The sequence below is a fragment of the Ambystoma mexicanum genome, chromosome 2p, assembly GCF_040938575.1.
Source record: "Ambystoma mexicanum isolate Mex_15411 chromosome 2p, UKY_AmexF1_1, whole genome shotgun sequence".
In the NCBI taxonomy this organism is placed as follows: Eukaryota; Metazoa; Chordata; class Amphibia; order Caudata; family Ambystomatidae; genus Ambystoma; species Ambystoma mexicanum.
In genome coordinates, this window is record NC_090923.1 from 1177058254 (window position 1) to 1177080868 (window position 22615).

At 46.1% G+C, this 22615-nt stretch overlaps 1 protein-coding gene across 2 annotated transcripts in view; it reads right to left on the minus strand.

Moving 5' to 3' along the window:
* The window catches only part of ALAS2 (5'-aminolevulinate synthase 2), a 56063-nt gene that overhangs the window by 6324 nt on the left and 27124 nt on the right, over nucleotides 1-22615 (minus strand). For both annotated transcript variants that reach the window (XM_069645342.1, XM_069645341.1), the window contains exons 4-9: nucleotides 15925-16059; nucleotides 8780-9002; nucleotides 7822-8006; nucleotides 7177-7356; nucleotides 5991-6155; nucleotides 3069-3337 (exon numbers count right to left, since the gene is read on the minus strand). In XM_069645342.1, the coding sequence (XP_069501443.1) occupies nucleotides 3069-3337; nucleotides 5991-6155; nucleotides 7177-7356; nucleotides 7822-8006; nucleotides 8780-9002; nucleotides 15925-16059 (1157 nt within the window). The remainder of the gene's footprint in view (nucleotides 1-3068; nucleotides 3338-5990; nucleotides 6156-7176; nucleotides 7357-7821; nucleotides 8007-8779; nucleotides 9003-15924; nucleotides 16060-22615) is intronic.

Below are 22615 nucleotides of genomic sequence, written 5' to 3' on the forward strand. Positions count from 1 at the left end.
TCATATGCTTGTGGCTACACTTTCCACATACTCACTGTGAAAGTTCTTCTGTTCTCCATTACCAGTGTTCTGCTTATTCATATGCTTGTGGCTACACTTTCCACATACTCACTGTGAAAGTTCTTCTGTTCTCCATTACCAGTGTTCTGCTTATTCATATGCTTGTGGTAGCACTTTGCTTATTCATATGCTTGTGGCTACGCTTTCCACATATTCACTCTGAAAGTTCTTCTGTTCTCCATTACCATTGTACTGCTTATTCATATGCTTGTGGCTACACTTTCCACATACTCACTGTGAAAGTTCTTCTGTTCTCCATTACCAGTGTTGTGCTTATTCATGTCTGTGTGGTTACACTTTCCACATACTCACTGTGAAAGTTCTTCTGTTCTCCATTACCAGTGTTCTGCTTATTCATATGCTTGTGGTAACACTTTGCTTATTCATATGCTTGTGGCTACACTTTCCACATATTGACTCTGAAAGTTCTTCTGTTCTCCATTACCAGTGTTCTGCTTATTTGTATGCCTCTGATTGTAATATTGCACATTGTCATTGTTCTGCTTATTCATAGGTTTCTGTGTGTAACATTACAAGTGCATAGCTTATGTGTACGCTTCTGCCTGTTCGTAATTTTAAGCATTATGACCGCTGCGCACATGCCACAAAAATAGATACGCCCTGTTTTTGTGCAGCTTAATATCTCAGGTTTAGCTGATATGTTTATTCAACAGTATTGAGGCATAAATCATTTCACATTAGATTGTATGTGTGTGCCAAAGATTTTGAAAACTGAATGGGACAGTTTTGAGTAATGAGGTTCTAAACGTTTCATCTCCCTATCAACATTATGAGAATGTTTTTTCAAGTTCCTGTCACTTTTGATCGAGTACATAGATTCTTAACAAATTTGAATTGCATACTCTGATCTGTCAGGTTCAGTGGCTTGCCGAATTATAGAGCTGTGACTGTGACTTTATGTTATATATATTATTAGGGTATTGCAAGCAATAGAGGGGCTCCGTGACCAAATGGAGGAACAAGGCTGAAGGGTGAGTTCCTTTTATAAGGAAGCAGAGTGACGTGCAATATCCTTTTTACATACATAGGAGATATGTTATTCCTTTGAACACATTGCCATACACTGTCAGCCCCTTTAATACCTGGCCTCTTGATTAATGTAATGCAAGAATCCTTCCAGTTGCTGGCACAAATCCTCAAAATAGAATTTGTTTGGATTATATGCTGGTCAAGTGGCACAGCGAGTAGAGTGCTCGCTTTGACATCTGTGCAGAGCTTGCTAACTCAGGTCCGAATCCCCCAAGGTCGATAAATGAGCACCACACACCGTGGGTAATCAGCGCTCAGATACCTGAGGGTTCGTAGTGCTATATAAATGCCAGATTATTATTAAAAAACAAATTTGAAGCTTCTAATGTGGTGCAGAAAATAATGTAAGCAGTTTAATTAAATGCATCTAAAAATGTGTTATGTTTTGTGCTTTAAAATCAGCAAAGGCATGTCGCTTCTTTTTCTCATGTGTTACACTCCAGCAGGGCATAAAATAAACAAACTACCATAAAGAGTTCCTTGACAGTTCCTGGTTATAAAATACCACAGAAAGCTTTTTGCCAAGAAATGAATTTGAAAAGCTTGTGACAGCTTTAATGAAGTGCTGCAGTGACAGCTGGTTCAACAGTAGGCGCTCTGACGTCACAACGGAAGCGCAGTAACTCATTAAAGAGCAGTAAGTAGTATTGTACTTTTCTTTTTACATGTCAGTAGTGATGTCACAACTAGCGTGCATTAAGAAAATGATTAACAGGCTTATAAACAGGTTTTGTAGGGGGGGGGCAAAGAAAAAGTTACTTTATATGCACAGCCAAACCTGCAAATCCATATCCCCCTCTAAGCTAAAAAAGCAACTACAGAAGCCAAAGCGGTCTTTGCATGATATGATATGATAGTGTATTTATATAGCGCCTATACACAATGTGTTTCAAAGCGCTTCAAGGCAAGGGAGGGAACAAGGGAAAATACAATTACATTCTTACAGGTCATGAACAATAAGGATGTGAAATTAACTATCGTACTCGGCCTGACGACATTTCAGATAGTGCAAGAGCTAAGACACAGATAAGGAAGGGAGGGGGAGAGTGGGAAGGAAGTGGAAACAGACAGGCGACTACTGTACTAGGCCTGATGACATTACTGGTAGAGCTGGAGAAAAACAAAAGGTGAGGGAGAGGGGTGCAGAAAGGGAGTGGGGGAACAAAACAAGCATCTATCATATTAGGCCTGACGACATTTCAGATAGAGCTGGGGGCATGGGGGGAGAGTGAGAACAATTTAATATAATATAGTTCTAGATCCCAAAGCAAGGATGCAATGGAGTGGCGTATACAGGCAGTGCACCTCAGAGGGCATAGGGTTTGGAGGTATTGCTGTTGTCAATCCCTGCAAACGGAATCACCATTAACACCAGTCGAAATAGGGGCCTCTCTGACTGATTATGAGTTCCTGTTCTTGCTCATTCTGAAGCCTCATTGCACTTCATTAGGGAATGGAGTTACTACAGGTGCTGGTAAAGCCGCCATTTTGTTGAGGTTATGGATTTGCATGCAGTTTTACAGTTTATAGGTTTACCAACCCACATTATTGTTACTGCCTGTTTTATTTACATGCCAACTTGTAACCAGTCCCAGAGTCTGCTAATTTAACATGTAATATGTAAAGTATACATTTGATGTGGACACGCAAACAGTGATAATGGCATCCAACGTTTCGGGCTAGCCCACCGAGCGGTGCAAACGCCCATGTAGATTCATCTGTTGGAAGAATTGAGAGTTCTCCTCAGAGGAAGTGCCTGGAAGTGTAGTAAGACCTGAGCTGTTTGGCTCTGCACAAGGTGTGACAATTAACTCTAACCCAAGGGATCTCATAAAGAGCCATAGGCCTGCTGGGAACACACACACACACACACACACACAACTTCCCCATGGATTTATCCTCCTCGTCTGACATCTACACACACACACACACACACACACACAGACAGACAACCTTACCCGGATGGGTATGATGTGACTGGGGCAGTTGATGACGGGCAAGCCGGAATCCATCAGGAGTTGGCGCATGTGCTTGACGTTGCGCTGGTGCGCTCGACGCAACCCCTGTCCTTCCTCGCTTTTGAGCACCCTCACTGACTCCAGGGCCCCCGCCAGGACCATGGGGGGCAGCGATGTGGTAAAGATGAAGCCTGCGGCGTAGGAGCGCACTGTGTCGATAAGGGCCGCTGTGCTGGCCACATAGCCTCCCACACAGCCAAAGGCCTTTCCTGCAGAGAGCAAGACATAGGTGGGTCAAATGGGGGAACGTGAGAGCCATAGAGTAGCAGAAGAAATGTTATCTAACATGTCTCCCCTTTTCCTCCTTTACCTGCAACAGACACTCCTCAATCTGGCCGCCATTACAGGTCCTAGGCTGCAGAGAAACCTTTCCATGCCCTGATTGGTCGGGCCACCATACAAACCTCCCTTGTTGATCATAGAGTCGGGGGCCAATGGACTAGGTGCAGTAAGACAGAACAGACCCAAAAGAAGGGCAGGGCAATAGTCCAAATATGATTATACAATGTACAGCAGTAAAGCGCTTGGGCACAGAAGACATTTTGTGCAATAGTCCAAGCTCTCCTACACTTTGTAACCTCACTCGACAAGACTAAGTCAGCCAAACATTGTGTGATGGCCTGCCACGCGCCCACTGAGGGCTAGAGGCTTCAGGGCAGATTTATGGAGCACCTACCCATGGATTTTGACCCCCATTTGCCTGACAGAGACTGTTCATTGGCTGATGGGCAAAATACCCGGGAGGCCCCACTGAGTATAGCAACCATGCATGTTAGGGCAAAATCCGACACGGTCCTCCGTCTGCCCTTCAACAGGGTAACTAAGGAGAAATGGGGTCCTGCGTTTTCATATCCCTGGGAGCGCTCACTCTCAACCCAATATGTCATAACTAGCACGTAGGGAAATGAGAGAGAGAGGGAGGAAGAGACAGAGAGCATGACAAAGTGAACAGGGATGAAAGAGACCCTCCTGTGGCAGAGGCCCTCTTCTGTTTGAGGGTTCCAAGATTGTCGCAAGTCATAAGACTCCGGTCGTTAAGTACCCAGGGCGTCCCTCACCACATTTTGCAGGAGGGCTCCGACATGCTGTGATGTTACAGAAGGGAGACAGTGGAAGTCGGAGCTGCCCACGCAGGCCTTTGGGGGTTGGGCGGGGTGCAGCATATCTAAGGAAGAGATACCCTGGACATGGTTAAAATGTATTTAAATGTTTTTCCTTTGATATGTTATATTCAGCCTACAGTTAACTGCTCCCCATAGGAGACCTTGTAATGTATCTAGCGCTGCGCGTGTCAGGCATGTTGTGGGTCCACTGTTAGCCACTAGCCACCAACCCTCAGCCACCCCAGAAGGTCTCATAGCCTGACCACCCAGAGTCAAGATACATCTACCAGACTAATGAAAAATCTCACACGCCCTGGTGTCAAGCAAGGCCTCAAGGGGTGACCAACGCGACCTCCCTGATCCATCAAGGCATCCTGAGTGTTGGGCAAGTGGCATCACCCCCGCTGCAACCCCCAGTTACCCTTTGAAGCATCCCTGAAAATACCCACCTATCGGCATTAAGAGGCCAAGCAAATGGCCAACACTCTATAAAGACCACCTAACAAACGTTGCATGGAATGGTCCATGGTCTGAACTGTGTTCACCTACTAAGTTGTATCCGTGCTGTGGCTGTTGATGAACTTTTTAATTTCTATTTCATTTGATTATTTACTTGATTGGTGTTTTGTAAAGCACACGGATCCAAACCAGTCGTTTCACAGTTCATGGAGGAAAAGAAGGGGGGCAGGGGGTAAGACTGAAATTGGCACAGCCAGTGAATGGGTTACAGGGTAGTGATGGGATAACCCATGTTTGCTGGCTCTGGAGGGTCCTCTTATATCAGAGTTGTCCAACTCCAGGCCTCGAAGGCCAGAAATATGTCAGAATTTCAGGGTATCATTAATATTCATGAGATATAGTTGCATGCACTGATTCTAAATGTATGCAAATTTATCTCATGAATATTAATGAGGGATATCCTGAAAATCTGTCAGGATTGCGGCCCTCGAGTTGGACAACCCTGCCTTATATGAACCCCCAGCTATTCTTAGTGGTTTCAAAAGGTATTTTACCGTCCATTTCCGACAGATCTTCAGAGGGTATAAGACCAATATTGGCGGTGCCAATATGTTGTTGCCCTTGGCCTTAAACGTGAAAAACCTGTTTTAACAAATGCTTCATCCAGGGGTGCTGGTGGAGTGAACTACTCATATATGAACACCTATGCCTCTCTTGGGCCGCTGCCGGCCGTAGCAAGAGGAAAGATTAATCTGTGGCTTAACACAACACAAGGCAAGTGAGCAGTGACTGGTTTTCTCCATCATCAGTGTGAATAAGGACAGTCGAACCATGCGTTCACTCCTCTTATCAAACTCTAGAGGCCTTTCTATATGTTGTGCAGGCTGAAGGAAGACAAAATGGGCGTAAAAGGAAGAGTTGCCCAGCCAGACAGCCTTTCCGCTTACAAATCTATAAAGCCAGCACAGGTTTTTGCAGTGAGCAGGGTGGGGTCATGTGTAGTGACGCACTACGCACACACTGCCAGTGAGATAATGAGCTGCCCTGGACATGTCGCATATCTGTCTCATGAGATAGGCGCAAATACGTCTCAAAGCCACGCCCAGCGTTTTGACATCGTACAGGGTTGTGTCTTTTTGCCTCTAGCTTTCCAAACGCCCGCTTCTCTGTGAGACTCCAGTCGGACGCCATGACGCATGACTGAATCTGCCGTGCACTAGCCCCGCCCCTATCGGAAATGGCACGAGGGTAAGCCCCTCGGCCTCCGTCTGTAAATGAAATACACGTTAAGGTACAGTACCCAGCGTTCCGGAAATAATGTCCATTTTGTGCATGACGCCGTCGCGTTCCCCAACGCCAGCACCATGGGCGCCATACAGGCCCACTGCGTGCACCTCGTCCACAAAGGTGAGGGCCCCGTACTTGTGAGCCACATCACAGAGTTCCTCCAGTGGGCAGATGGCACCTGTGGAAAGAAAGAGAGAAACCTCAACATCAGACTCCCCTCCAAGCACACACATATTATGTAGTGTGTGCAGGATCACCCATACTGGGACTTGAAGCAACTAAGCTGAGCATTAAAGTAAGCACGTAGAGCGATTAAACAGGCACACTGAAACCCTAAGCACATACGGAGAGAGATGAAGCACGCACGTTGAGAGCTGAAGAACCCACCATTACAGCTGAAGCACACACAGACAGTGATGATGATGTATTCTGATTGCACATGCATGTAAGATGAGGGCTGGCACATGCATGCTCAGAGCTAAAACACATTGTAAGGACTCAAATACCCCCGCCTCCTGAAGCCAACACAAAGAAAGACATGCATGCTGAAGCTAGGGTTGGCAGGTGACTCCATGTCCAGATGGACACCATGTCCCAGTACTGGACTTTCAACTTTCACTTCTCCGACAATTGCCTGCTGGAAGTTGTAGTGTTGGGTCACTTCAATTGAATACAATGGGCTGAAGTAACACTGAGGTAAAAGCAAAACACAGGGGTGTATTAGGGTGTTCCGCATGACACAACGTCATCTGGCAACGCGAGCTGAAGTGTGCACTTGCTGAGTTCCGAAGGGCTGAGGCACACGCATACTGTGCTGAAGCACGCAACTTGAAGGCAGGGAATGCAGGGAGTGCAGGGAATGCAGGGAATGCAGGGGGGTGTAAGGCACGTATGCTAATTTTTGATGCACGCAACTCAAATGCTGCAGAATGCAGCGCTGAACTGGGTACACTCATTGCGGAAAATGCCCGCATTGAGGGCAGCAGTGCACTCACTACATACTGAAGGAGTCAGAGGAAAATGAAGACTCTGAAACACTTTCTTCCATGTAGTGCCATAATGGGAAAGGCATCCGGTCTTCAGCAGATGGCACGGCGCACGCGGCTGAGATACCGGGGCTGCACCTGGCTGGGACACGGGACCCTACTGGCTGGGAGAGCCGGGCTGTGACAACAGGGCTCGATATGGGCGACACATACCATCCATGGAGTGCACCGTCTCAAAGGCCACGATTTTAGGTTTCTTGGGGTCAGATTTCCTTAGGAGCTCCTCAAGGTGCACCGGATCATTGTGGCGGAAGACGTACTTTGGCACCCCGCTGTTCCGGATTCCCTGGATCATAGAGGCATGGTTTCCCGCATCAGAGTAAATCTCGCAGCCTGTGGAAGAGAAAGCACACAGGTGAGATAGGCATGGATGCGCAATATAGCTGAAAGTCATCATCGCGTTTGACAAAAGATTGGCCAACCAGCAATGGGATTCTCCTTGGGTCAACACAACACTCAGAAAATAGCTACATTTCGATACATCTAGACCTGACTCGAGATCCGCAAGGGCGACTCTACAGACAGACCCATATGCAAGCCAGCCTTCCTCGTTATATACTGGATTATGGTTATCTCCTGTACGGTACATGATATGGTAAACCTTCCTGTCGATATCAAGGAACAATTAAAGCAAACCAATGGATGAAACAGTCTGGATTGCCCTCATCTATGGTCAGACACAAACAGAGTTCACTGACACAGCTCCACAGAGGTCATAGGCTAAACCACCTACTACTTATCATGACGTGTGGCCAAGAAAGTCCTTTACAGTCTGGCTACCCAGGTCACAGGCCCCACCTGGAAGCATCTTGGCGACGGTGAAGAGTGTCGAATCATTGGCCACAAAGCATGAGGAAAAGAGCAGAGCGGCATCCTTCTGGTGCAGGTCGGCAAGCTCACATTCCAGGTCCACATGGAACCGGCTTGTGCCGGAGATGTTGCGGGTCCCACCCGCGCCTGCCCCGTGCTGATCCAGTGTGTCCCTGAGAAGAAGACAGGGTTATCAATCCAAGCGATGGGCACATAGGTTACATAATTTTTGTTTCTTTCGATTGTGTAGCTTCGTTTTTAACTAAATGTTTCTTGTTCTGTGTAGATATTATATTTGTATTTACAGCAATGGTCTCTTCACCCAAAGATAAACAGCGTTATATCAGATTTTTAAATAAAATGATTATTAGGGCTTGCATCCTTCAACTGCATATTCCACACACCATGTATAAGGCGCTAACTACTGCACCAGAGTCGAGCAAGCATCCTTTTAGCCCTCTCACTTCTTGGCCAACTGGATTACCTCTGCTTTTTCTAAGCCCCAATCCCAAAAAGCACAAACACTTAGCAATTTGTTATGACAAACTGCCAAACTGCACATGACTCAGCACTGCCATCTTTTCTTCCACAAGAGCTGGACAATTCGAGCACAATTTAGGGCTAGTCCACGTTTCAAAAACAAAACCAAAGGATGGCTCTTGCATCAGACCTCAGGCACACGTTTAGCCTAATGATATATGGCCCTAGAATTATTCAAGGGCCAATGTATACCCTCAACCCCAGTAGATTAGGAGTTGCAGGACAGGCCTCTATGAAAAGTAGATTTCCCAGCAGGCTGATGCTTCTAGAAGGGCGTCGGAGCTGTCGCAAACGTGTCATGGCGGATACTGGATGGTCCCTTTCCCAACCCTGGTAGCCTTTAGGGGCAAGCTCATTAATGGAAATCAGCCTGTAAGCAAAATATCCCAATGCAGGGAATACTCACGAGATGGCCTGCAGCACCCGCGGGTGCCGGCTCATGCCCAGGTAGTCGTTGCTGCACCAGACGGACACCTCTTTCTTCTCGCTCTCGAGGTCCGAGTAGTCCTCTGCGTAGGGGTAAGCATCGGCCCGGCGGTTAACTGTTTTGAAGAGCCGATAGGTGTGGTCTTTCTTTTTCTCCTCAATTCTGCGGCTGAAGAAATCATCGTAGCCGAAGGCTGCAACACCTGCAAGTCACACAACAGAGATATGAGCTGCAGCCCTGGCTTTAGCATGGCCGTGTCTACACGGTGACCGGACTTCAAGCTCAGGTGCTGCAAGGTCCACAGCATCTGGTCTCACCTGATACAGGTGATGCCTCCAAGCCACAGACTCAGTAAATGGCGGGAACACTGTGCCCTGTACTCGCACCATGAAAGTTAGTCAGTCAAGCATGTTCACAGGACGGTTTCGCCCCATAATTTCGCACAAAAAATGCTGAATACAAAAATGCTGAATGTCAAAGTGAACATATCCATGCAATTATATGTGGGTAGGTGGGTTGGGATAATACACAACATAGGGCGAGTATGGGGGCCTCCCCCCTGCATATAATTGCAGTGAAATGTGCCAGAGATGGGGGAGGGGGAAATTCGACCTTTTCGTGTTCGACATTTGTTTTGGAGTAATCACACAGATCCCACTGGACTTAAGAATTCTGGTTGTTATTATTCAAAGAGGAACAAGTCAAATAAATCATGAAAATGGAAATAATATTTACGCTGTCAAAGTAGCAAGGGGAGACAATTGGATTTTAGAAGAGAAGATAAAATAAGGCTCGTAGCAAAACCCCACATCCAACCACAGTTAGCACTCTTTGAACTCTTGCAGGGAGCCCCCAAATCCGTGGGAAGGGCAACATCATGCTACTGTGTTACAAGCTCAGTTGTTCTGAGTTCTAGCTCATCGCCGTGGTTGTAATCGTGTCGCAAAAGGGTTTCATTTCCCCACAATGCAGGTGGGAAACCAGTTCCCAGTGCATGATGGGTCCTCGGCCCAATCTCGCCATCTGCAATGCTGCTCCATCGGGCATACATGTGAATGTATTGCATCTTTTCAGTTTGAGCTCCACAGTGGGGGGTTTCAACAACAGCTGCATGATAGTCGTGGTTATTTGCGGATTTCTTGGTGGGGTGCAGTGTACCTGCCAAATTGTAAGCATGGCGAGATTGTGCAAGCTGAAAGTGCCCAGGAAAATGTCAACATCGGAGTATACCGCGGCGTTCCAAACTATGGCTGTGCTACTCGTATTTCTTTTATCTTGGAATATAAAACAATTGTGCAACCTTGGAGTATACTGGAATTGTATTAAATTGCAACAGGCGTCTAAAAATAGATGTACACTGGAGCTGTCAAACTCGGAATATCCTATCGTTGACAAACTAAAAATGTAGTGGCATTGCTCAACCTGAAATCGACTAAGGAGTCAATTTGGATTGTCAAATGGGAATATGCAGCATTTGGTTAAACGGGGTGCTTTACTGTGTAGACTGGGATAATCTTACGAACGAGTATGTACAAACTCGGTGTGCGCTGTGATTGTTCAAATGGGAGCACACTAGGATAATATACACTATAAATGTACTCGGATTGTGCAAACTTGATTGTACTGGGACAGCCAACTGGGGATGTACTAGACATGACAAACTGGGATGTTACTGAAATCGTGATATCGATAATATGCGCAAATAGTGCAAAATAAATATTCTGGGACTGTAACTAGCAGAATAGTGGGGTTGTCTATCCAGGAGTATACTTGATTGACAGACATGGGCTATTGCTGCGATTTTGCAAAGTGGGCATATACTCAGATTGTCACACTTGGATAACACTTGAATAGTGCAGACTGCAAATATTCTCGGCCTTTTCAAACTGGAAGCGTACTCAAATTCTGTGAACTGGAAATATACTCATGTTGTTGAAGTGCAAGTAGATTGCGGATGTCACATTTGGAGTATAATAGGATTACAAACTGGTGTTATACTGGGGTTAGCAACCTTGACATATATGGGGATTGATTGCCAAACTCAGTTTACTGGGATTGGCAAACTGTGAATATACTGTGGTTGGGCAGCCAGGAAGTATACAGTGATGGTGAAACTAGAACAATACTGGGATTTTGCACCTGGGAGTCTAATGGGATTTTCGAACTGGAAAACATTTGGATTGTGCAAAATGGCAATATACTGAAGATGATGTACCGGAAGCATACTGGGTTTTTAGAATAAACTGGAACAACCCTGGGATGGTGAAAACGTTCATATTCTGTGATTGTCTCGGGAGGGATAGCTCAGGGCCAACGTGCTCGCCTTGGAAGCAAGACGACATGGAGCAACACAGGTTCGTGTGGACTTTTACTATACTATACTATGGTGATTTATTCAGTTATTTAGGGGATTTATAAAGCATGCCTTATGGCCCCTTCTATGTGGGTTTCCGCCGTGCAGGCGGGGTCCGCATGGATACTTGAGACCCATCTTGATTTGCCTGCCTGCTTGTTTGATCGACAGTTGTGTTTTTTGATCAAACTTTGAATATGCAGGAGTCGTCACTGTGATAAAATATTGGAATGGTAAAAACCTGGAACATACTCAAACTAGCCAATTGGCAGTTTACCGCCAACTATACTATGTTTGTCATACTGGAAATATACTGGGGTTATCAAAGTAGGACTATGCTAGCACTGTGAAGACTTGGAATGTCAAGAGGAGAGGGTACTGCAGCTATCAATCTGGGGGTGCACTGGGTTTGCTCAACCTAGCAATAGGCCCACTGGGAATAGACTGCACTTCTGCAAACTGGAAAATAATGTTACTATCAATACTGGAATGAAACTGGAATTGTGTATGGTAATAAACATATAAAAATGCTGGGATCCTCCGGAGACATTAGCCAAATCTCAATCTTATTGTTTTAACAGAACTGGATTGTACTCTATGTTTTGAGGCAAAGACCGAGTGATCTTCATCAGGTTGATGTGTCTTCAGTGTCTGTAATTCTTGTCTGCAGATCATTTGGACTATATTTTGTGTTTCTATAAGATGTTCCTATTGATAGCCTCTGCCCTAAAGGTCCAGGTCATTGATTGATTTCTTGTCTCAAATTTTACAGGCTCGGTTGTGATGTGTCTCAGTCTTAAATGTCAACTAAGCAGAAGGCCTTCTTCTCAATATGTGGCAGATGGTGGAATGTTTTTGATATCTGTAGAGCTTCCGAATAGGTCCAATGCTTTTTGTTAGATAACTGTTCGGTCGCATCCAAAAATGCATGTGATCCACACCACCACACATCGTGTACTGGATTGTTTCATGTACATTATTCAGGCAACCAGTGAACTTCTGTCGATTGTGTGTTACAGATATTAGGGTATAGACAGGAGGCGACAACCCCTTGATTTTAGGGTGTATTAACCTTTGAACTCGGTCAGCTCCTCAGTAGGTTTGAGGCATCTATGTTGAAGTGACCCTGCGATACAGGGAACATTAAGTAATCCAGAGTATTTTTTCCCGTTTCATGGTCTGGTGACATGGGCCACCACACCGTAGATCCCAAAAGGGGAAGAGCAGAGAGTGCTGCAGGAGCAAAACGGCCACAGAACGCTCGGGAGCTTTGGCGAGTCATAGAAGTCAGATGGGCTACTAGAGAGACAAGGGATGTAGGATATGGAGGTAGTGGGCCGGAGCGAGGGAGAGACGCGCCGCAGTAACCAGGCCTCATGGGGAATCGGACGCTGCTTACAAGCACTACGAGTGAGAAGAGGAGAAGGAACGCCAGATATTCAGCAAGAAGTCCCACTGAGTAGAAGGGGAGAAGGAGAGGGGGCGGCAAGCAGGCCCAGGAGCAGGCAGAGGTCCCCTTGGTGAAACCTGAGATTGACATAATACACTGGGAAGTGAAAGTACAAGAACTGTGACCATAAGACACAGAGTAGAATTCCGAACCACCTAACATATGTATAGAAATATACAATGTTTTCAACTCTAATCATTGTTTCAACATCTGCATTTTAGGATTTCCCCACGGAGCCCAAACAGATATCTTCAATGCAAAGATGCCAGAAGAAAATGGTGGACCACATGTGTTCACTTAATATTTAACTCATGAGCAGTTTGGTGTTTGAACCCAACCCTGTCAGCAGCGTTGTCTGTAAAAAGTGTCTACCACAGAGTGTGTTCCATCATGACAGCCTCAAGGCACTGTACAATCCACGAAACAATATCTAGTGATAAGTCCTCTCTCTGTGACAGTTTACACATGGAGACCCTCCTGAGGGATTAGGATCCTGTTGGTATCGTCTCTCAGTGTGGAAAGGGCCCTCTACTCCACCACTGGGGCATTACAATGTACGGGGCTCTTCTTATTGCAATGTGATCTCTCTCGGGTATTTGTTTCTAGCTTCCTGGGGTTTTAAAATCAATTGGGCACTTCCGTGTGCAGCGTATCCTCTGTGACAGGAGTCCCTGCTCTCCTGGGCTATAAGAAGCCATGAGAACGGCCTTGTGTAATGTATTCTCCCATGGGGTGTGTCGCTAGTCCCCAGGGTTATGAAGATCCATGGGGCACTTCCTAGTGATGAAAACCCAGACTTGATTCACCCGTCTGGGCTATAAGGGGCTGAGACTGTACATAAACTGAATTTGAAAACGGAGTATGTGGGTGATGCAGGGGTCATGTGGGGAACACATTGAGTCCTGTCTCCCTAGAATAGAAATATAATATTTAATATTATGTGAAGGAATGTAGAACAATGCCTATATGTAAAAAATAAGAAATATTTACCCCCTGAACCTACATCAAAACTAGTATCTCATACTTTCCCTAGGTATACGTGGTGATTGATCCCCATATCCATCTGACACGCTGATCTATTGTAAGACAGAACAAACAACCTGGTCCTGAAGAAGATAACAAATCTAGAAGTCATCGAAACCAGTCGACTTTTTTAAGCAAGATACTCTGAAGAATACGTTGGATACAGATGAGAAGTGATGACTGTGTAATGGAGAGCAGACTCTCCCAGAACTTTCATTTATTAGCAAAACTGCTCAGAAACGTTTGAATGCATCAGTGGTGTACACCAAACATCAACAGGAAATCACCTAATGTTTGGACTCTATAGCATAACTTGCTAGACTAGGTCTTTTTGCCTCTACAGAAAAGGCTTTTTATGATTACGTTTTTTAAAAATGTTTGTGTCTTAAATTAAGCAATTGATCTAAATCTTAGGGCCCACACACTTCTCTGAAGGTGAAATAAAGATATAGGGACTAGCTGCCCGAGAAAAATAGTTACTCGCAGGAATGCGGCCCTAGCGCTTGAGACATTGCTCCTACGTCTATGAAGGATTTTAAATTACCCTAAACATTGTAGAATTGGGGACTGCACTCTACCTCTATCTCTCTTTGATAGGCGGTACATCACCACACTTCTAGGGACAGACACCCCACACCGGGTCAGGGTGTTCTTCGTTTAGGGACTGCTAGGTAACACATTGATTGATAATTAGCAAAAAATACCACGTTTATACAGTGGGTCTTCTAAAAGTGTTATTTTAGCTCACACTTAAGGCTGAATATTGAACTGTCAATTACTTTCCCTGATTGTTGTTTTGTACACTTCCTAGTGAAACGTCCTGTATGTGGCAAGAGGTCTCGGCTCTCCAGGGGTATTAGAATGAATGGGGCGTGTCCTAGTGGAATTCTCCTCTCTCGATTTAGTGTCTCGCTACTCTTGAGGGGTATTAGAGTAGACAAGGAACTTCCTAGTGGATTTCTCCTCTCTCTGTGCAGTGCCTCTTGTGTCTCCAGGGGTATTCGATTTCACAGGGGACTGCCTAGTGGAATTCTCTACTATTGGTGGAGTGTCTCTCTTGTCTCCAGGGTTATTCGATTCCACTCGGCACTTCCTAGTGGAATTCTCCTCTCTCAGGGGAGTGCATCTCTAGTCTCCAGGGATATTCGATTCTACAGGGGACTGCCCAGTGGAATTCTCCTCTCTCAGTGGAGTGCCTCTCTTGTCTCCAGGGTTATACGTTTCCACAGGGAACGTCCCAGTGGAATTCTCTTATATCGGTGGAGTGTCTCTCTTGTCTCCAGGGTTATTCGATTCCACTGGGAACTTCCTAGTCGAATTCTCCTCTCTCAGTGGAGTGCCTCTCTTGTCTCCAGGGATATTCGATTCCACAGGGGACTGCCTAGTGGAATTCTCCTCTCTCAGTGGAGTGCCTCTCTTGTCTCCAGGGATATCTGTTTCCACAGGGAACGTCCTAGTGGAATTCTCTTATATCGGTGGAGTGTCTCTCTTGTCTCTAGGGTTATTCGATTCCACTGGGCACTTCGTAGTGGAATTCTCCCCTCTCGGTGGAGTGTCTCTCTTGTCTCCAGGGTTATAGGATTCCACTGGGCACTTCCTAGTGGAATTCTCCTCTCTCAGTGGGGTGCCTCTCTTGTCTCCAGGGATATCTGATTCCACAGGGAACATCCTAGTGGAATTCTCTTATATCGGTGGAGTGTCTCTCTTGTCTCAAGGGTTATTCGATTCCACTGGGCACTTCGTAGTGGAATTCTCCTCTCTCGGTGGAGTGCTTCTCTTGTCTCTAGGTGTATTGGAATTCCCAGGAAACTTCGTAGTGGAAGGAATCCTCTGTAGCATGGACCCCTTATCTCTTTGGGCATTAGCATAACACTTCAGTAACCCAACGATTACTTCTCACTAGCAGCGTGAGTGTCTCCTTTCCGGGGGTTTCTGGGGGACTCCACTTTCCTCTCTTGCAGATGTCAGAAACAATGGCGCACTTGGTACTGGAAGGCAGGGTATCTAATGTGTATTTGATGCCAGAATCCATAGCGCACTTCCAGTGGCAGGTCCTCCCTCTGTACCAGTGTCACCCGGGGTTCTGCCCTCCTCAGAGTTGCCCCCGTTCCTGGTGGGAATTGGCCTGACATAATAAAGGGCCTGTTTCAAATCATTACAGGAGTTTAATAATGTAGCACCGACAGTAGTGCATGCTCTGGGCATTTACTTTCCAACTTGAATGAACACACCGATTGTTCCCAGGCATTACATAACCATGTATGGCTCCTGTACCTAAGCTTACACAGTGTCCCCTACCTCTCAGGTTCTCTTTGAGGTGGTGGGTGGGGATCAGAGGGGCCCCGGTGCCCAGGTTAACCTTAGTTGGAGCCGGGCTGAGAAACTTCTTCTTCAGGCTGGACTGGACCTCCAGGATCAGAGAGCTCAGAGCATCTGGAGTAGGAAGAAAAATGGAAATTCAAATCAAATGTCTGATCATTACAAATCGATGAAGAAGAACTAGAGCTATGCCATTGGGTGCTAGCATTGTCACGCTTCCATCTGAAATAAGAGTTTGTGGATTATACAAAGACACTAATATCAACATGGCTTCTTTGTGAGATATCAGGGTGCCCATGGCTATGCATTGACTATTTGCTTGTTGCATGGGGGATGTTGAGGGATGAAATGATTGTATTAAATCCTGCACGTTTGATGGGCTTCATCCTGAGTGACTAGATTGTCAATTCAGCAAAAGGATAGTGGATAGTGAGATCATGCATGCACTGACAAGTCACTGGAATGACGCACTGTCACCGGAAGTGACATCACACGACCTTTGACCCTGACGACACCACATGAAATAACATCACATGCCCGTGGGCCCAGACAGCATGGCAAGAAGTGACAATGTTAATGCAAAACACTAAAATAAGATTAAGATGAATATAATAAATCTCTTTCAAGGCAGATAAAAGGCTAAATTAGTAAACAACCATTTTTTAACAAGGATGCTTGGTATGACATGGGTGGGGTTACAATATGGAAGCGGTACGCGCAGCAAAATCACCATAGACAATGGGTGCGTCCTTCAAATGCCAGTACAGTCTCATATAGCCAATCTAATGAGACTGTACCTTACACCTGTTCACTATTTCGGCTTATAATGCTCTAGATGATATAGGAAAGCAGTATTTCTGCATTTGAGGCTGCACTTGGCATGTGACGTCAGTGCCTTAACATGTGAAGCTGCATCTCACACATTTCAAGGTTCTTCTGCAGTCCCTGCACCATTCTGATGCCCCCTCACCCCCGCATCTTTCAAATGAAATGGCCTTCTGAAGCCTCCCATGGGCCACTGCATGTAAAGGCTCCTGAGACTCCCTCACCATGTCCCTAACCACTTGTCCTCAGGAGCCGCACATAGCAGTAGCTGAGCTTCCTGGCTCCAGCCACCTTCTCTGACCCAGGCTACCTCTGCAGAGTGTTCGCTCATAGCCAGCCAATGAGACGCTGACGTCTTGCGTCCCAGGATGTGTTTGCCACCCGTCAGCCCAGCAGCAATGGATTTGAGGGTTTTGAGACTCTACACCTCAAAGGCTCCTCACCCTCTTTGTCTTTCCTACACACCTCTGCGTGCAACCAAATCCTATGGCGTTAAAGAGAGTGCTGAAAAGCAGCATGTTCTGCTCAGCCTATGGACCAACTAATACCTGAATGTATCCATGTACCTACTAACCTGCTAGTGTAAGTACTTAAAGCAGCCAGAGGTAGCACAGGCGTGAGATGATCAACCACCAACAGATGTTGAAAATGGAGAACAAAGATGATAATGATGAGGACTATATATAACACGGCAGTGACCGTGCATGGAGGTTTGGGCTCTGTGAGATACACGCCAGTGTAGCCTGGTTGAATGCCAGGCCATGCCTGTTTCGTAGACGATGGTGGCAAACAATATACAGTGTAACTCAGTAGTCCACACCACTTTGATGCAGATAAACCATCTCCCAGACTAAAGATATTGTGAACAACGATGACCTTCATTACTGAGAATTAACGGCTGGCTACTCAACTCATCCACAGATTGGCATTATGCCATGCAGGAATGTATGGCGTGTGCTCTGCCCCACACAGGAGGTGGGCAGGCAGGGAGGCACATACAAGAACTCCTCCCACGGGAGAAATGTTAGTCACCCCAATCCAAACCCTTACTCCTGTGTGCCGCCCTTTGGGAGCCTGACCCCACACAGGGGTATCCCGTGATTTCCACCAAGCAAATAACTTTGATGTAATGTACTTAGTTGAAATTACTTCGAAAACACGTCAAAATATATATATATATGTTTGAGGGGTCAGGGGCAAAAGGGGGGTGGGGAGGAGATTGAGGTGGGGTGAAAGTGCATGGGGAAAAGGGTTTGGGGGAGGACCCCTATAAAAAAAGCATTTCGAAATCTTTTTCGAAGTAACGAAGTAAATTGCATAGAAGTAATTTACTTCGTTGAAATGACATGAAACACACACAAGAAATAAACAAACTCACTCATACACTTTCATTACAAGCGGAAATAAAGTAACCATATTACTTTCAGTGTTTATTGCTTTAATATGATCAACTGTAGATGTTTATTGCAGGATTAAAGCTAACACTAGGTCTGCCCTTGGGAGCAAAGATGACCCAGTTCTTATATTCGACACTCTAGCCAGCTTGAGATATGACCTGGCAGGTTAATATGTATGTTTCTAACGGGTATGAGCAAAAGAAATAAAAATACAACAGCTGCCACCATAGTCAGATTTTGTAAACATGCTTTACAATAACAGGGCAATTTCATTCTGGAAAGATGGCTGTGCATTGCAGTCCTTGTTCACCAACCTGCCGGCAGCCCACCTGTCAGATGTTATGTTGAAGTCACAGTGCTGGAGGCTTTTAGGTTTCGCCTTGTACTTTTGAGTTGTGGGTGGATTTCCACCAGCTGGTGAAAGTAAGATTCAGTTGTTTGCGCCGGGTTTTGGAAGATCAGTGGGAACCTCAGGCGGGAGAGCTCTAGCCCCTCCATGCTGTGGGGACGCGTGTGGCTGCTGCTGTTTCAGAGATGCTCCCACCCTTCTAGTAGGATAAGTCTGGCTACCCACAGAGCGGCGGCAGCGGGTAAGGATAAGCTGACCTGTGCCCCATTGGTCACCTGTCTGCCAGTGCTGGGCTTCTCCGTGAAAGCCGCTGTTCCTCAGTGGGGGGGGGCCTTCAAGCCCTTTGCAGATGCCTTGATCCAGAGATAGCAGACATGAGTTGAGGTTTAATAAGAAGGGGACCTTCCCAGAAAGGACACTTTCTCCGCTCCTACGGAAAAGGAGCTGTAACTTTGAACAATGATCAGAGGTGGGGCTACCTTGCAAGTCCACGGAGGTGCCCTTATCCCGGCAGTATTTAAGGGAGCAGATGGCTTCACTTTAGAACTTCAGAAAAATACATTTGGGATGAAAAATTCCAGGGATACTACTCAGCAGGATAAGGGCTTTGCTGCTCTGTTCGGACTTCATGTACCAAAATACACAATACTGACTGAAATACTCCAGTCTAATACACAGAATGTAATGTCTCATCCTGGATGGGAACATTCTGAGGAAGCCATGCCCCAGGAAAGCTCCACTTTGGGATTTACCGGTTCAGGCAGCACAGGTGGGGAACGCAAGGACAATGGCTGTGCGAGCCCTGGCGATGAAAGGGAACGGAGAATTGCTGAAGAGGGGCCTGAATACTGTCTGGGAAATGTCCTGTCTGCAGAGTGTCCATCTCAGTGGAAGCATAGTTTATCGGCGTGCAGTAATCTGTTGGACAATTTGATGTGTGGTTGCGAGATGTACGAACGGCCGTTGAGGTTAAGGAGAAGTGATTGACTTTCGTTGATGATTTTATTGCTCATCTCAAAGATCAGGATCGCTACAATAAGTGCATTTGAATTGCAGGTTAAATACTTAGAAACACAGGGCCGCTGTAACAATCTCAGGCATGTTGGAGGTCCAGGAGTCCGCAGAGGGCCTAGTATCAGGTCTTCAGCAATTGGTTGTCCTGCTACTACCACCAATGGCTATTGAGATGGGATTACCCAAGAAATTGCTGGCTAAACTTTGGAGAACTCATCACGCCCCAAAGATGAGCGAGAGGAAAGAAGAACATTCACGCCACATCATGGAGAAGCTGGTACAATACTCCAGAGAAAGAAGTCATATTTCTACTTCTAAAAAGAATCTGAAGACAAATAGGCAAAGGTTGGCGCTAATATCCGTTGGGAAGTCGGGTTGGTAAAATTGTAATTGTCACTAGCCTCCCTGTCACCTCTGCAGTTCTGCAGAGACAGCTGCGTGGCAAGCCTTGACTAAGACCTGCTTCCAAGTAAGGCCAATTGACGTTTCAAAATCCAATTCTGTTAACATAGACAGCTGGACTGTTGCCAGGGAACACTACATCCCACGTTGCACCGCTCCGCTGCACATAACAGCCGTCAAGACATAGGTTTCTTGGTAAGTGACCACACCGCAAAATAGTTTTGATTTCTGGGGCAGAACGAGGGGCAGAACGAGCAGCAGATTTCAAAGTTTCTAATTTTTCTGTTACAATTGTACTTTTGCAAGCAGGATTTGACCAACTCTCTGCTTTGGCTTCCTTTGTTCTCTATTTCCAGTTCCTGGTAGCGGCTACATTCGTCTCGTCACTGGCGTCAAGGTACAGCCCAGATGTTCCTTGGAACTCGGTCTTATTTTCCCATTCAGTTTTCAACTGCTTAATGAAAACTTTCAATCTATGTTCTCTTGTGATGTGTATCTGTTTCAAAGTGCTACCTATTTCTCTTATAAAGGGTGCCGGTGAGTATAGCAGCCTGCCTAAACAGAAACAACCTCAGTTCTCTTTCTCTTTAGAGACGCTGTCAAATCAATGGATGCAGTGTGAGTTGATGATCTCGCTGCAAGCTCAAGGTCATCACATTCATTAGGCCAAACAAGTATAATGTCCTCCATGGCATCAAACCAGTCTTATTTATGCTGTTTATTCGGTTTGACGAGGTTCGAGTGAATCAGTCACGTTGTTCGATGAGTAGAACAGTGTCAGGCAGGGGTCGAACAGGAGCTCGCTGCATTTCCAAGGTGATGCTTGAAGATGTGCAGATCAGAAGGGCCACCCGGGTCAGTTGGAAAGTTGGTTCGACTGCAAAGATGCTGGTGACGAGATGCACAGTTTTTGTTGTATTGGTTCGTTGAAGCGTTCGAGAGGCTGCAGATCATGAGGGCCATCAACATTGATTTATCAGAGGATTCGATGAAGAAGAGTCTGGAGACTGGAAGCACAGTCAAGTTTGAATGGTTTCATTCAGCGTTCGAGGGTGGGGGCTCAATAGTCCAACAGGGTCCGTTCAACTGGTGATGAAAATCAGCAGTGAAGATGCTGGTGGGTCGAGCGGTGGTTCAAAATTGTCAGATGCAATAAAGAGCTGCTAGCTTGAGCCAAGGCAACGGCATGCACAGCTAGCGTTCTGCGGTGTTGAACAGGTTTGAACGTGCAGTTCAGGGGTTTGGGTACAGCAGTCACGTCTTTCTAGACAGGGAGCCGATGATGAGCAGAGATTGAACGGGAGCTTGTGAGGGTTAAAGGCAATGCTTGCAGAACTGCAGATCATAAAGGCCAGCAGGATGGGTTCAACAGTTAGTTCAATAGAGAAGAGGCTGGTGACTGGATTCACAGTTGGAGTCGAGCGGCTCCGGTGCAGCATCTGAAGGTCAGGGATGAAGGATACTCAGGGCCTGATCGACTGTCGATGAAGTTTGGCAAAATAAAGATGTTGGTGGTTTGAAGAGGCAGTTTGCAGGTGGGAGGTGCAATGATGAGCTTCAGGTTTGAGCCAGGGCAACAATGTGCTCGGCTATCGTGGTACAGTGGCAAACAGGTTCAAACATGCATTTTTACGGTTCAAAGAGTGGGTGAGTACCAAAGGCAGCTCTGGAGGGTCCTGATGGTTTGATGCAGTTAAACAGGCTTGACTTACAGTTCAAATTGGTTGAATGGTGAAAACACAGTGATCCTAGATGCCTTGGTTGCTGTGAGTCCCAATCCAGGGACTCAAGGATAAGTTTCATTCTTTGTTCTCACGCATGCTCCCACAAAGAGTGCAGTCTGACCTGAAACTGTGGGTGTCCCTCAACACTGTGAGATCCTAGGTACCGTTGTGGCTGGTAGAGAGGCAGGTCATGTCCCAACTGCAGTTCACCCCAATAGACCCTGGGTATGGTTAGGGGACAGAGCTCTCCACTCGCTTGGATACACAGCTTTTCACCTCATGGGTGGAGGACTTTAGAGAGATCAATTCTCCTAACAGAGGTCCAATGAATTCTTCCTTAGGCTTTTATTCAAGTGTCAATCAAAGAAGGATCAGTAGACCCCTTCTTTTAAAGGCAAAAAAACACAGGCGAGTGGACTAAAGCTAACCTGCTTTAGTGGTCCAATCCATGTTCTTAGAACAAAAGGACTTTGCCTTCTGACATTGCACCTAATGTGCTTTGGCCTAAAGGAAGCGGAGGATACAGGAAGGAAATAAAGATGCATATATTGTGGACCCATCAGCCAGCTGTAAAGAACTCCCTCTGCCTAGATTGACCCTACTCCCTTCCCTTCTCAATAGGTTCAAAGTTCAAAGGCCCTTTTGATGGGCAGCACCCTTGTGTGAGGCTAAGCCTTTTGTGAATGGGTGTGCCCTTTGATTCTTGTTCCCAGGGCAGCTTCCTGTAGAGTGACTGTCTCTCTGGGGAGGGTGTTACCTGCCCTTGCAAAGGAACCAAGAGAGGCAATCCCTAAAGCTACAGTCTTGCTAGCAGTGCCACAATCAGCCTGTCTGGAGAGAATACACGTGTTACTTTCACAGGTGAGCTGGGCTCACAGGGCTGACACATGTGTGACATCAAATAGCTGTAGCTGTAATATTTATGAGAAATACCATCCACCATTCCATAACTTGGGTAT